At 34.6% G+C, this 16,897-nt stretch overlaps 1 protein-coding gene across 2 annotated transcripts in view; it reads left to right on the top strand.

Moving 5' to 3' along the window:
• The window catches only part of LOC123704065 (heparan-sulfate 6-O-sulfotransferase 1), an 87,969-nt gene that overhangs the window by 5,632 nt on the left and 65,440 nt on the right, over positions 1-16,897 (top strand). For both annotated transcript variants that reach the window (XM_045652327.1, XM_045652336.1), the window contains exons 2-3: positions 6,064-6,300; positions 15,628-15,725. In XM_045652327.1, coding sequence (XP_045508283.1) covers positions 6,064-6,300; positions 15,628-15,725 — 335 coding nt within the window. The remainder of the gene's footprint in view (positions 1-6,063; positions 6,301-15,627; positions 15,726-16,897) is intronic.

Raw genomic sequence — 16,897 nt, 5'->3', positions numbered from 1 at the left:
AACGTACAATTTGACCTGAAAAGGATAGTAAAGTATACTATAATTTAGACCTCATACAAAAGACTCGATGAGATAGTGATCTCAATGAAATAGTTGTTAAGTTACTGACCTTTTGATTGAATGAAACAAAACGCATGGATACGTGAAGCGAAAACTCAATGCTGTTGACGCAGCGTTCCACGTTGTATTGTATCATGTTAACATATAACACGCAATTAAATTGCACGATTTGAAAATACGGTTACGTAAAGGTAAATAATCGGCTCCATGGTATGGTAAAGTAGAAGGAATTTTATCTATGCCAGGTGTTAGCTGAAAAAAAGCCCCCAGTATTGTTATGGATATGTTTACATATTGTTGTTTTAAATATGAACTATTCCTTTTATTTATACACTACGGCTTTTATAATTGAAAAATTTGAGATTTCCTTTATATTATTTTCTTACTGTTAGATAGTTCTTCTGCAAAAACAAGAACGACTTTGAAACGTCAAACAAATTCTAACTATTTAATAGATAGGCACATATAATTTACCCGAAATATTTAATGTAAGTATTAAAAAATAAATTTCATAAACTGTACAGTGTGAGTAGTTTATTATTAGACATAGGTAATATAAAATAATGTCACAATAATTTATGTTTTGATGGAATCCAGCTGTAAAAGTACTCCCTGAAAATCCTTGACACGTTTTTTACGACACAAGCAAGGATAATAAACTTGCAAAGACCGTTCTGGGCAAGTTTATACAGGTCTCCTTAGCTGTTATATTGAACTTCAGGTGTTACATCAATATGTCACATTATTTTTGTTGTAATAATAAAAAAAATGGGATTGAAGGCGTGGCATTGAAAATTCTAGTCTACGTTATATAACTATATTTGGCCATATTTTTGTAAGTACATCATTTAAATTCATTTTAAGTCAGAATAGGAGATAAATTATAACTAAGTAGTTACTTCTTGAATTATACGGACGATCAAAGCTCTCATAAAAAAACATCCCGCTTGAAACACCTCGATTGCATATTAAAAAGTCTACCAAATCGTGCCTGCGTATTTCTGGTACAGATGGTTAATATAAAGGACACGTCTGGTTGATGGGACAGTAATAGCCTATTGTGGTGATAGGACGAAAATAAATAGCAAGAGTATTGTTCCCGGCAGTGGAAATGGAAATAAAACTTTATGCTGATGCAATTAGGTTTTAAAATGGTTATGAGCACATGTGTTGCTTTGGCCCGGAGCCGTATTGGTTCAACACGAATAGTACAAGGGCAACTTTTATTGCAAACTTGTATTTCATTTTTGATGCGGAAACAGAACAGGAAAATTGCGGTTTGTTTTATATTATTTTATCTACATTTACCTATCCGTTATCAGTGCGGATGTTTGGGGAATGCTTTCGGTTATTCTTTCAACACTTCCGGTCCTTTCGTTTGTTAGGCGTTTTGTGTTTGAATAGTAAATGAGGTGATACATTTGACTTGAAAAATAAATGGAGCGTAAATATTTATGGGCATGTTTATCGAGCGTAGAATTACATGTTCTATTATATCAAAAAAGTTAAGGATTTTTATTTATCTTATCAAGTCTATTACACAATTTAAACAACATGTACATTGAAATAATGTTCTGATAAATTCTTTCCCATCTTATCAATAACTGATGCTAATGCAGAAGATTGAATCTTGACATTTTATAAAGCTTTTGTAAACGATAAAGTTTTTCCAGATGCATAAAACTATTACCTACTTAAACATGTTCTGAGAAAACCTTGTGCTATAAAGATTTTTCGCTGAGTTAAGTTTTGATAAGAAACTATCGACCTTAAGCGACAAACTTCTTAACGTCATTAACATGAGGGTAGAAAATTGGGTCACGGTCATCATAATTTATGGACCTGCGTTTCTCCAGAATATAGACTGCGTTATGTTTGTTCTGTATCCACCAGATTTTTTAACAGGACAAAACAAAAGATGCTCATAAGTAAAATAAAAAATAAAAAGTAATATATATATGAACATTATCAGATGTTTATGGTACGCCTTGTATGCTATTTGTAAATACTTAAGAAATGATCAAAATATTATATTTTTTCTTAACGATACATTAGGCTTACTGCCAACAGTACGTCAGTATTAAAATTCATTTTTTTCTATATTCGTTGTGTAAGAGTGTAAGCTATACTGTGTATGAGTGTACACAGTTGAACAAAGATTTATGCGGAAAGAAAATCAGTAAATACGTAGCTAGTTAACCCTAGAAAGATAATCTACGTCCGCGAGACGTATCGCGAAATTAAATTTCGTTCTATTTTTTTTATTATTAATCGCAGCACGCTAGCTGCGCTAGTCAACTAATTTGGTGGCCGGAGCTAGCGCTGAGTGGTGGTGACAACACGGTAAGTACGTTCAGTAAAAAGATATACCTACGTCGTACGTCCGCGAGACGTATGATTATCTTTAATACAACTTTTGCAAATTATTTGATCTGATTATTTATTGTTATTTACACTTATTTGTTATTATTTTCAGGTATTAATTTATATTATATTATAATGGCAAACCGAAGGGTGTTGGATAGTTCTCAAATTGAGAACTTTTTAAATCAAAGTGGAGAAGAAACGTCATCAGAATGTGAAAGCGAATGCGAAGATAACCTCTTGGAAAACGATGTGCAGAGTGACACTGAAGACGAATTCGTCGATGAAGCTGTGGATATAACCGACGTCTCTGCTGAAGACTATTCAGACTCTACTGCCAACCAAGTTTGGAGGTGAGGTGTCGACAAATTTGACCAAATGTGTTCATCAATGTCATGCTCCAGAAAGACGAACAGATGGCCAATGGCTGTACTTTATAACATTTTCAACATAGCCTTTGTAAATTCGTACGTGATAAATGATAATCTTATATTCTATTAAAGAATGAAAAGCCTCTAAACTGTAAGAACTTTATGAAAAAATTTAGTACAGATCTCAGTTTACCTTGGATGGAAAAAAGGTTAGAGATGCCAACTCTGAAAAGGATTGTGCGGCAAAATTTAGAGTTTTTGCTGCCTAATGCTAATGCAAACAGTTGCCAGGTTCAACATGAAGTGCCGCCTATAAAAAAAAAGAGATATTGTTCATACTGTCCATCTAAACTCCGCAGGATGTCGAAATTATCATGCGTGAAGTGCAAAAAACCCGTGTGTGGAGAACATAACAACGTTGTGCCATGAGTGTATGTAATAACCTAAAATTAAAATGCTGATTATTGAAATAGGTATTGTATACGTCAATTTAAGTGAATATATACCAAATATGCAAATATACAGACTGAAAGTGATTTTATATGTTCCTATAGAAGATAAGTTAAGTTTTTGTTAATTTATCAAGAAGTTTACGATTTTTGTTTGTAATTTGTCAAATAAACTTTATCTTTGATAATTTATCGTTTTATTTTCTTAAATAGAATATAAACATTTACTTAAGCCTATAAGGTTTGACAAAAATTCTATAGTCTTACTAAAAATCTTAATTAACTAACATACGTCTGACAGACGTATGATTATCTTTTACGGTAGGTGCTATATGATTATCTTTCTAGGGTTAATGGATATTTACAGCATTTATATTCCTCGATATTGAAAACCTGATACAATATAGACGTCCTGTATACAATTCTTATAAAGCAAGAAGGGTAGGAGAATAGTTTCAGTACAGTGTACTGTACCTATGTAGGCCGTAATATACCATTAATTGAAAAGCGTATTGGATAGTAACTATATAAAATAAACATAAAAAACAGGGGAGAGCTAACCCGGTTTTGTCTTAAAGCACACTCGACAGTCAATACCCAATAATTGTTAATCATAATATTATAATTCCTTAAAAATATTAATGAAGAACAAAAAAATAAAAAAATTTGAAAGCTTCATGCCTTCATATATGCACGAGACAATCACGTTAAATATAATATACTTGTTTATATCAAGATAATATTCTGATGATCGAAAAATCAACCCTCGAATAAATTGAATGACACATTAATTCAATTGATACGTAATACATTCATTACGAAAAAGTATTTCAAACATAATCCTCGCCCAGTATTTGTATGGTAAAATGTCACTTATATGGCGTACCGCCACAACCAAACTATATTATCCCGACCATCGGTTTATCGGAAATTTTATCTGATAAGCTATCGGTTATTATATCAGCTTAACGGTTATTAGTTTCAGGTCAACGCATTATCGATGTTCTGTAAAACTTATCTGATTGAACCTGCCTCGCGAACTTTTGTTTGCTCGCGTTCAGTGAAAGCACTGGATTGGTTTAATGTTGCATTATCTCGATTGAATGAAATTATTCGCATACCTGTTTCGGTGTTTTTTCATTTTAAAGCTACATGCAAAAGGAATACGGGATCAATCTTTACATTGCTTGCGTTAGTTAGGATTGTTTATCTGGAAAATTGATATTCGGGACATTTTATGCTTTATTTCTTGATTAGGTAGATATATTATTTAAAAGGCACTATAAAGGTACAAGTCCGAGACGGGCCGCAGACCGCAAACTGCAACAGCAAACTGCAAGCGACAACACTTGTTTCTATGAAAATCTATGAATCGCTGCGCGTCGCGTCTGCAGGCAGCAGTGTCGCCGCGCTTAGAATCAATTTCATAGATGTTCATAGAAACAAGTGGTGTCGCTTGCAGTTTGCTGTTGCAGTTTGCGGTCTGCGGCCCGTCTCGGACTTGTACCTTAAGATAATTCTTTAAAAACCTTACGTTCATAAAACTTCAATTACACAAAGGATTTCCATGTATCACATTCCATTATCAGTTCTTTCTATCATACACTGAGATGGAAAATCCTACCACGTGGTACCTTAATTGTAAGTTAACAACGAACAGAACCAGAATAAAGTCACGCGTTGCGTATCCAATTAGTAGTTGTTCGGGTGTTACCAAAAACTGCGGCGGCGTGTTAATGTGAGCAACATTAGTATCAGCCGGGGTGCTGATTGCGACTATGTTAATGGTCTAAGGGCACTCGGCCCTCTTCATTAGCCGAGCAAACAAGTGGGGCGCTATTTTATCTCGTCACCCTCTTAACCTCCCACCGAGTTTTAACGTTTGCCAAGATGAATATAAGGCGAGTTCGAGCTCAAGTTTTATTACGGTTTAATAGACAAATTGTGCTTGTTTATGGAGGTAGAATAAACCTCGTCCCGTAACTTTTTTAATTTTCTTCGCATCGTAAAGGGGAAATATCGTGTTAGGAAGAATGTCGTAAATTTCAACTTGCTGTTGTATATTTTCTAGATAAGTTCAGTTTATTCTACTAACGTAACATTCCTTGGCATGAGCACGCTAAGTTGTTAACAAAACTTAGTTTCCCAATAAAAAAAGGATACACAAAATGCCACAGCGAAAATTAATCTCTTTGGCGAGGGTTAGGTATCCCTGACGCGCAAACCATTATTGTTACTATGCCATACAAAGACGATAAAAGTTTTAATTAACTATTATTTCCATCGATGCAAAAACGCATTATAAAGTCTGCGTGCGTTATGCAGATAGTTTTGCAATGCATAATTATTTATTGTTATTGCGAAACTAAAATATGATTTGATTAATTATGACCCGCTGATTGTGCACAACGGAACTGTGAATGATTGAATTGTTCAAACGAATGTTTTATTGTAAATTGCTGATTTTAGCTCACGAATGATTTATTAAATTGCCGTTAGTGACAATGTTTTACATCTATCTAGATTAAATTTATTGCAATGATTTATGGATATTATGAATGAATGTAACAATTTTATCATAAATAAACGGGGAGTAAATTAGAACAAAAAGTTAAGAACCGTAAAAGAAAAAACAGTAATTACTCTAAATAAACATTATAAGTGACCCGCTCGGCATAAATTCATTAAAACAAACGAATTCGCGAAACCTACGGATATAAATCAGACCTTTTCGTTGCAATGTTTAAAAATGATATAGCGCTTTATTACGCGGCCATATAAATGGTGATACAGCGATGACAGTAACAAACGACTTTCAGGTTTGCGTGGTGTCGCCCAGGGAGAGGGTGGCGGAGTCTCTCGCCCTCACGTACGCGGAGGCGCCGGGACGGCCGCTGCCGGACGCGATCGTGCAGCCGGGCCTCTCTTACGACGAGGTGCTACACGACGACTTCAGATTTGACCTCAACGCCCATGACGTTATGGTCTTCCTGCATATACAGAAGACTGGGGGCACGTCGTTCGGACGGCACCTCGTTATGGATCTCGATTTGAAGGTAAGCCCGTTGCATCACTGAAAGTTTATGAAATGTAATTGTAACATACACTTAACTTTAATAAACCAACTGATAATGAAAATATGCAGTTCCATGTATATTTTAACACGCCTCATTAAAAGCCTAGTAACACCAGGTACTGCAGGATCCTCTCTTTATACCCGTAAAATAGTTAAAAGGAAAAATGGAAATTTTAATTTACATCCGTAGCTGCAAACATTAGCACCAAATTAACGACATACCCATTACCTATCATTAAGAATGGTTAATAAAAAATATCAGGTATATACTAGGAACTTTTTATTATAATGTTTTTTACCGTTTTCTACAAGTAAGTAGGTACCTACTTATACGTATTACCTTAAAGGGAAAAAATTAGATTGGATAGGAACTGGTCGATTAAACTTTCCTCATGACAAGCTAAGCTCGCGATTTTTTGCCGAAATTACTCTTCTAGATTGATTACACCTATCACTTCTATAATATAATGAAAAATGTACTTAAGACATAGTTACCTAACTTATTATATGCGTAAGTCCAGGAGCCAAACGAATATTTTTAAATCATGCGTAAGTCCAGGAGCCAAACGAACATTGTTTAATCGTATCGAATATTAACTACCTATCCAAATTAGTACCCAATCAACTAGAAAAATTTGTAATGAATATGTTATGTAACGCATGTTATGCGTGTGAGAACACAGGGAAACGCTTGTTCTAATACGAATATTAATGTATTGTGTTTCTGTAACAAGTCCGATCAACAGCACGTTAACTGCATATTATTATTAGTGTTTTCTGAATGCCGCTTCGTGAATAAACTTCGAACGCTCTAATATATTGCAGCGTTCACAATACACGAACATTTAGATTAAAATTTCATCCGACCGAACACAATTCAGCGTTTCGGCAGTTTGGCAACGGTACATTCGCGATTAGCATTCATTTGCCTATCTGTGCTGAATGTTCTTGAGCTATCTATGCTGATCGCGATTAATAAATTGTGCTGGTTCAAATTGTTCCTTTGTTTGCTAATGTTGCAAGGATTGTGTTTGCTTTTGACAAATTTGGGGTCTGATTTCTGAGTGACATTTTTCGTGATAGTGTCTATGAAAAATTGGAACGTTTTGCATATTATAATAGCTGGAACGTGTTTTTTCTTGTGGTTTCCTGTAGTTATTTATGTGAATGAAAGTACTACTGCTTTCTTATTATTGTGGCTAGTGCGTAAAAATTATGTAACGTATGAGATTTAGAGATGTAGCTTTGATTTTCTGTGGAGATACTTAATGCTTAAAATAACTCGATCTGTAAGGAAAGACATTGTTGAGCTAGCAAATGATTAAGGGGCTCGCTGAAAATGAATCAATTAATATAAATTTTATTCTATCTATTCCAAGCTTCCTCAAAGGTAGAAAAAATGACTAGCTGCCTTTCGATAAAGCATAAGTACTGAATAACAATATTTACCGTACTAATTACCTACTTAGTAAATTAGTAAATTTACTAAGTGATTAGTTACAGCGAGTACTCTGTGATCTAAAATACTCAAGTATTTCTATACGTACTAATGGAATTAGCTTGTTGAAAGCTGAACCGACTTAGCTCATTGCTAAATATTGTGCGGTCAACCGTCTAAACTAGAATTATATAATGTTCAAAATATTTCTTTGCTAATACATATTCTTAAAGGATTATCATGAATTAAAAAAATCGCCTTAAGTGGCTTTGTGAGTCTAGACTAGCCTTTATTTGTTACTCAAACAATATTGTAGACAGATCTTGTTAAATAAACATTAGCTTTTATAATAGTAAAATCTTTGTAGAAATCCGACTAAATAAACTTGAAAATCGGTACACCCGTTAGAAATATTCACCTTCTTATTTGGTTAAGTTATTCTTAATTTTCTATATGCATTCATATTATTATAGCGAGAATTTTGCCGTCCCGGCCTTCAAAAACAGTCGACAGTTATGTTGATGTTACCATAAGTGTAATAATAGTGAAATTTGATAGCAGATGTATAGAAAAAAAAGCAAAAGAATGTTCCGTGAACTAAAATAAAAAATAACAGGTAAAATAATAGATTATGTATAGATGACAATTATATCTGGTCATATATCATAGTTAACAATGTATCAAAATTCGTCTTCCTCATACTAAGGGCTCCCCGAACCTATGAATCAAACATTCGACATTCATTAATATATTATTATGATTATCTCTTATATTCTCTTAGGAGAAGCCTATGCCCTACCTATTGTTATACTTGACGTTCTGGACACACCTTTCATAATATTCCGAAGAAATGCTCGTTGCAGTTTTTTGGTTGACTCGGGCACACCCTGGAGACCGATGAACTCGACGTCGCAGGATTTAGCTTGAGTTACGAGTGTGTGCTGGTTCCTAATCTCCAACGTTACCTTTAGGCCGCTCCTTGATTTGTCGGTGCGGTATCTGTATGCGGTATTTATTGCCCAGAGCCAAGTGTTGTCATCCCCTTAGTTATTAGTGTATGCTTTGGGATTTAAAGTGCAGATAGTCCTTTGCTTGAGGAAGAGAATACCAGCACGTTACTTGCTTTGCCCTACAATGCCGCGTCGACCAGAAAGTATTCTTGGAATGTCGTTAATTTCAAAATTATTTATTCAAATAAATACATGCAGTAACGAATTGACCATTCATATATGCATCTTGCCATCTCGATAACGTACACTTATAGATGTTCTGTACTCAATACTGTAAAAAACCTTCTTTGCAGTTTCTATACCCATGAAAAATATTATCTTCTAACTGATTGACAGATTCATTATCATAGTGCCTCAACTACTGAAATTAAAACACTATTAGAAATTGAGCTCCCCTTCTGATGAGGGTCCGACTCAATTATTAAAGTCTTAAGACGTGCTGACACAATGTTAAAAGGTCTGCAGATTTAAAGGAAGCATTATTAAAATAACTATTGAGCATTTCAGTTAGAAATGTATGTGCTTTAACGTACAATAAATCTTACGGGGATTTAAGAAGGCAGGAATGTTTATACCAACGCATGAGTTTACGTAGCATTCTTTGAATTAAATATGTGCTATTTAACTTCATTGCTGATATTTAATGTATCTTTGATATTCGTTTTAGTGATAGATAAATATTTCTTCTATTTGAAAAATAGTATTCCGTAGAGAAATGAATTCTAACTATTCATATTCCATTGCAAGTGTTACGCAACAGTCACAACCATAAATAATCATGAACTGTCATCGCCAATATTGCCTGCGAAGATAATAATCAGTGATGTATGGTTGTCGGTGAGAGAACGTGATTTAAATTACCATGGTATCGGTTACCATGCTGACGGTGGCCGCGTGTGTGAATTGTATCGTAAATTCGTTAATCAGCATGCCATTCAAGTGATTGAGTGACGCCTAGCTGGCGCCTAGTTAATGTGCGGTTGGTTTTGAAGCGTTTCATTCGCACTCATAATTACCTATTAGGTAGTAAGCAGTGTTCAGCTAATTGCATGTGGATGCAAAAATTGGATGATGATTTCGGGGTCTAATTTTTGACATTATTTTTAGCAGGTGATGTAATTATACCTTGGTGATGGTAAACTTAACTAATCTAAGGTCGAGTTTGTGAGCGTAAGAATGACTGTTGAAATCAAGTTGAAATAGACTAATAAATCAACGGATTACACATGATCATCGATATACTGAAATAATTTTTAATTTTTACATTTTTACGTATTCAATTATAAGCCAACATCACCAACCAAGCTTTGTATCAGCACAATATTATTTTTGTTGAATTTAGCTGAAAATTTTGTTGTAAATATCCGAGATTATTTTTTGCGAACGTTTGCCGTCGTGAAGTGGAAGAAAAAATTTAACCATTTTCATATAATAAGTCGGAAAATATTTTAAGGTAAGGTTAAGCCGTGTTTTAGTAATGATATCTCACTGAACCCCTATCAAGAAGGATCAAAGGTGTCAGAAGGTAAATTTTACTCTATCAAATTTAAACGTGAAATATCCTCGCGAAAAATGTGCAAAGACGCGACCTACATATAAAGTTGTGACTAAGAGCTGGCGTAAGTTCATTTAAATCCATCTTAAGTTTTGCTGACTGTCTCTTCAAGGGTATATCATTTGTACAACAATTTTATAAAGTTTTGTGCTATGTATGTTGCAACAGATAGTTGTTTTTTTTTTTGTTTTCCAGGTTTGCGATATGTATAATATTTGATTCACAATTTTGCGATACCAGATCCGATTCGAAATATTATGTAGTCAATTTTTTTTTCTACCAGAAAATATTGACACGAGTTTTATATTTTATTGGGGGCCCGTTTGCGCCGACCAAATTTTTATAGAAATTCAAATTTATCCCTTGATATATCCTTGAAAAATGTATATTATTTTATATTTTCCGAAATTTTGTTACTTGAAGCTTTTTTCCATTTTTTTTCCACAGCGTGATGGCATGACATAAATCATTTTTATTTATATTGTTGGTTAGCTCTCAGAGCAATTTAGGTGTTGACTTTTATTAAAGGCCGTGCGTGCAATGACACTGCTAAAATGGAAATGGCTTCATTCTTCTAAGAAAATGTAACGTCATGCAATTTTTGAGCTGACCTTCTTGATTGGGGCGTTTGATATTTTTATTGGGGAATGATGGTACTGTTTCATATATTTATGTATGCTGTAGTGCCTTTGAAGGAAATGTTTTTGTAACATATTTGTGTTTTTCTTCTGAAATATACCTACTGCCTTAATGGAATTCAAAGATCTGCCCTCATGATCCTGCTTATTTCGTTGTATGTATGTAGTTTTTGGATGCGTAGTAGATAACCTAATATGCACTTAATAAATTATCCTCAAATCAAACGATATACATAATCTAATTAATTATGTGTTTAAAAATAGCAATAAAAGATAAAAAGAAACTTCTCGGTAGAGGTAATGAATAGTGTCCTGTCCATTATCGAACAGTTGTAAGTTGTTGGATACAGATAATGAACAAAAATATATTATATTACTATCTTTTACTCTTATCATAATTATCGTGTTTTTCGCGATATAACTACGTAATAATTATTCGCTTACGGGAACGGATACATTAATTGAATGATATCTCTTAATTACCGAAAAAAGTAAACATACCAGATTTGAAGTTCACGGGTCAATGTGAGAATATATTCTTAAATTAATTCGAAAAGATTCCAGAAAACAACCGCCACTATAAAGTCTCTTTGGAGTAAAAACTTATTTGTCCACAAAGAGAAATCGATCAGTGAAATTGTCGCAGAAATACTGTATGCTCCACTAGGGACGGGTTAAGGGACTTCTGTGAATTTTCTAGCAATTGTAAACACGCTACATGAGACAATATTCAGTATGTAAAAAAATAAGGTTATCTAGTAAATACGAGATGGGTGTTTTGGGTGGTGGTTAAATTCAATATATTTTATATGTACCTACTTTCTTTGTTGAAAAGTCACTTTAGAGATAGGCTGTTTTATTGACCCTTAGTTAATAAAACTGCTATCTCTAAAGTGATTTTTCGCCCAATCTGATAACATAAACTTAGAATATTTACAATTAAATTAACTCCACAAATCAGATAGGGGAAAAAGGGTTTCGATCGCCCTTGAATTATTTCGCACATTGGTATTTTCGTTACAACCGACTGTGATCCCGGTTTAAGTCTGGAAGAGTCTACCGCTCGCGAATCCATTTCCTTACATTACCATACATATGAACGCGAACAAATTGACCCATTTAAAGCTTACCGTAACTATTTATAAGCGTTTTCACACCTCGCTTATTCAAGGCATTAGTTCCGTTTTACTCGGGACGGGGCATGTTTTCGCCGTACTGTAAATATTTTAACGTAACCAGCTTCGGCAGCCAGCAATATGGGTCGCAGTTTCGAACTTGAGCATACAGGCGTATTCGCAATTACTAGGAGTACTCGGCCCACAAAATTTCAAATGTGTAATTACAGTCTAATCGTTACGTTGCGCATTTTCAGATGATATTGTGTACCTATTTCATTTAATTGGAGCGGTATTAATTGGTCGTTACTAAGTAATCTCCGCTCGGAAAGATCTTTATCTTAATGAGCAACTGACATTTAGTGTTTCATTTCTATAGGTACTCTCGTACTCTAACAATTCCACGAAACCAAATACGACATTTTATGTAAAGAACCGATAGAGACACCGACAGCTCAATATTCCTTGAGTTCTGCAATACCGATGTACTATGCAAATTCGTAGCCTCGTACATCGACGGCGCTTTTGTTTCGATTCCTAGGAACACTAAGATTTGAATGTTAATGCCCTTTTCATGTGCTAGACACGTATGAAACTCTTCTAGCTAAAATATTAACAATGCTCCCACCTAGACATGAGTGGCTTCAAGGTTTTTCGTGCACATCCTTTGTATAGTAGTAGATATAGTGGGCTTCATATACCAATACATGGGAAGCAATTTTAAATAGGTACGTGTTCGTTAAAGATTTTATTTCTTCGGAATAAGAAGTAGGGTGACGATTACTAACATCTAATTATTTGTCGATTGATTCTTTATTCTACAAATTTACTCACATTTTTTTTCCTTTTTTGTCCGTAATCAATCCACTTTCAATACATTAGGTTTGTATGTCGACATAAGAACGCGATTCCTCCGTTTGCTGATAAACTAAAGAAACATAAAACGCCGTCTCAACAATGGCATAGATGTAGAAGATAAAGCATACAACAGGCATAGTAATGTTATAACTACAAAGATCCCTATTGTTATCTTATTTTACCCACGGGTAACATTTTTGTTTACTGATTTACAATCTGCTCAGGTGCAATGTTTGTCCCGATAAGATGTGTGATGGAAACGCATCCGCGTGTGATAAATGTTCGCCTTGAATTTTAATGTTTTTTATATTTTTTGCTAAATAAATATATTTTATTATAATTGTAAACGGCTTGTCCTTCAATTTGTAGATATGAACATGATTATTTAACCTTGCCTCATATTACAATGTTTAAGGGTTCATCTATTCTACGTTATGTGGTCAATGGTCATGTCCTTTTTGTAACAATGACTCGTTTTATACAACTGAAATGCCTTTGTCGCTGAAATGTATAGAAAAGTGCTTGTTCTGTGCATCGATTTTCAAATAATGCTTTTTACTGCAATTCAAAGTGCCAATTCAAAGAAAGAAAGGGTGCAAAGAGAGCAGTATTCGTTCTGCGGATGGCAGTGAAGATGCTACGTTTTTCGTTCGATAATATTCTTTATACTTGTTGCTATAAAAGGACGTCCGATTTCCTCTTTCAAATAATGATTTTTTCTTTAAAAACCGAATTTATGAAGAAGTGCTTTATATCTATCTAATGGTTTCTTGCTTTTCAACGTCGTGTACCTACCTACCCAAAAACGACGACGAACAGTTAGCGTAAGCGATTTATAAATGTAACCATCTAGTTTAATTAAATTAGCTCCTTGTTAAAAAGAAAACAACTGTAACATTTTGCACCTGAGACGAATAAAACGTAAGAACCAGTGTTTTTTGTCTGACGCTACACAGCATACTAATTAACGGAACGCCGAAACGCGTTGTAATCTTCTTGTAATATGACGGTTTTATATCTTGGGGTGAACATTGGTCCTTTAATTTCGTATATATTCATGCGCACAAGCCGCACTTAACCGTGCTACGTTTTGTTTCTTAGCAAAACAATGTCCCATATTCTATTGTTACATCCAGTTTACGCGAAACCTCGAATATTCCTCGCGTTATGGGACATTATGCCTCCATACTCAAATGTGAGTGCTCTCTAGAAGCTATTTAATGCGAACCCTTGGTATGTTCATGCTTTTTATTGTTGTTCCGTGTAGGGACTCGGATTTTATAAAGCGTAAAAGAAAATGGCATTGTGTGTACAATAATATGTTACGGGTACTTAATTATGGAGGGCTTAAGTTTTTTTTATATTGTGTTTTATTACAATGCTTGAGATGTTGGCAAACAAATGGTACAGCTTCTACATATTATATCAACACATTTTGTTATAACATCTGTATTCAATTTGTCTTAATTTTGATGACAATTATATTGGATGAATGAAAATGTGGTGATTATAGTTTACTATTAGAATAATCCGGAGTACATTCGGCTTGATAATCACAATAAAAATAATGAAGTAAGGTCTTCTGAACGTCACTTATACTATTGTAAGATGAACTCTTTACATAGTATGTAGGTATATGACATTTTCTTTATGTGTCTATCTTGTGGCAATTGCTGCGGAAATAAGGACTTACGATAATGCTTGAGTGCAGATCTTAATGCCATGATTACTGTAGACCTTAAGTGATTCTCAAGACCAATAATGGGGTTTTATTGTAAAATTGCAGCACTTCTTTTCTTCCCTATTTAATTCGATTAAGTCTTAAATAGCATTCTATTAAATGATAATAGAGTATAGCTGGTTCGAATCATGTAAACAAGGAATCAATTATTATTGTATTTACCATTAAAGTAAAAACTAGTTTCTGTATTTGCTTAACAATTAAATCAGAGCAAATAAATTGTCATTAAATATTTTGAATACGGATTGAAAATCGTCAATCGTTAATTATTCAACAGTTCAAACATTCAGTAATCGCATTAATTTAATGTAGGTATTTATGTAATTGTCGCACAACTTTTCATTGAATAAAATATTTTCTGTATAAAATCAAACATAGAAAAATTAATAAAGACTTTCTTTCAACATCAATTAAGATACAGTCGACATAAAAATGAAGTGCTTCAAGAATTCGATATTGAAAACTGCCTCACTGATGCCTTAGTTGGTCTCGGTTGTCACCGAGCTAAAGCTTTATTCGCTCCTTTAAATGAACATTTCTAAGTAAAATTCCTTCCAGAGATTCCTTTTTTAATTTTTCCAGCATCTCGTCCCTTTGTCCGCGGCGGACATCCTTTCCCCGCTTCGTAACTGATTTCACTAGTAATTTCCTTGCTCCCTCGAACGCGGCTCGAACCGCTGCCGTGGGGAAATAGAACTGTTTTGAATTTTAAATCGCGTGTGTGTGATTGGATTTTGTGATTTAATGTTCTCCACGATTTAATTAATTAATACTGCACATGCAGCCCCGGTTGTCGTTCTGTATGCTATTGTATGACGACAACGAAATAATATATGGCATCGAGATTACGACGTCAGAATGTGAGCACGTAAAATAATACTTGCAGGCTGCAGCTTTTCTGGGTTATTTTTAACCGCGTTTCCAAAGTATTTCATTGCATTTTCTTTTACAGAGGCCGTGTAACTGTCAACGAGCGCGAAAACGCTGCCATTGTTTCCGACCGCACAGCAACGAAATATGGCTGTTTTCGAGATACTCCACCGGCTGGAAGTGAGTATCTTTTGTCTGAAAATAACAAGAATTCTCACATGCAAGCATAATTATGACACACAACTAAAAACTATACGATTCAATTCTCACAGTATTTCTTGAAAATTTTTTGTTAACTCCTCGGGAAGCACAATACGCTTCGACCGCAACATGTGTCTCATATTAATCTCCTACGTGGGGTTACAGAGGACTGTAACCATGTTTAACGGCAATAAATTCATGTCAAGACGTAATTTGGGAGTTCGAAATTTTAATTTGAATGATCATTGTTAGAAGTGTCGGTGGCGATTACATCAGCTAGCGTCTCGACTGTGCCCTCGAAGCTGTCGACGAATCGGCTCGATTTGGGCATGCAAATGTGCCGAATATGAGTACTTAGTATACTAACCATGCAAATCACCTCTCCAGACTATTGTTCAGCGCCCTTGGAGATTAAACGACCATTCCATTATACACGAAGTGAATACTAAACCGTTAACAATTTTCGGTTACGTTAGATGACTAGAATTTTCAATTTGTTTGTCTGGAAGGCAACAAATCACGGACCTTTTTGTATTTATCGCACTTCCGGGCACGAAGGATTTGACATTAAATTAACAACGGTTCGGTCGCAACGGCCCGGTTGCTCGGAACGTTGTATGTATAGCTAAGTTTAATGTTATTTCTGCCGGATATTTTAATGCGCTGTTAAAAAACAATGGTGTTGAATCGTAAGCTGTTGATTAGATTAGTCTCAATCTGCCGTTTACACCTTATTGTTATTCCTGCAAATGGATGTACCATGAACATAAACTCTAAAATGAACTTTGTTCCAAGTGCCGTTGAGACCATTAAAATGTAATTTAGGAAATACGGGTAACCAAAATGACAATTTACTTAACTTTGTGCTATTATGAAGTTGAAGCGAAATATGATTAATGATTTTCTTTATACAAGGGGACTTGATTATGTCAAGTATTTGATAAAGGTTTAACACAATGTCGTTTGTTATAATAGTTTGTTTGTCCCCATTCCGACATTGCTTTTATTGTTCACTTAAAGAGAAATGTTTTCCTATTACCGTACCCGTGTTATCTCGCTAGCAGTATTCAAATAATGCGATGCATTTAAGTGTTAGATGAGTATTTCAATGAGTCGTTTGTTCGGCAGCGAGGCTCATAATGTATCCTTTC

The sequence above is a fragment of the Colias croceus genome, chromosome 2, assembly GCF_905220415.1.
Source record: "Colias croceus chromosome 2, ilColCroc2.1".
Lineage (NCBI taxonomy): Eukaryota > Metazoa > Arthropoda > Insecta > Lepidoptera > Pieridae > Colias > Colias croceus.
This window is presented reverse-complemented; position numbering and strand designations above follow the sequence as displayed.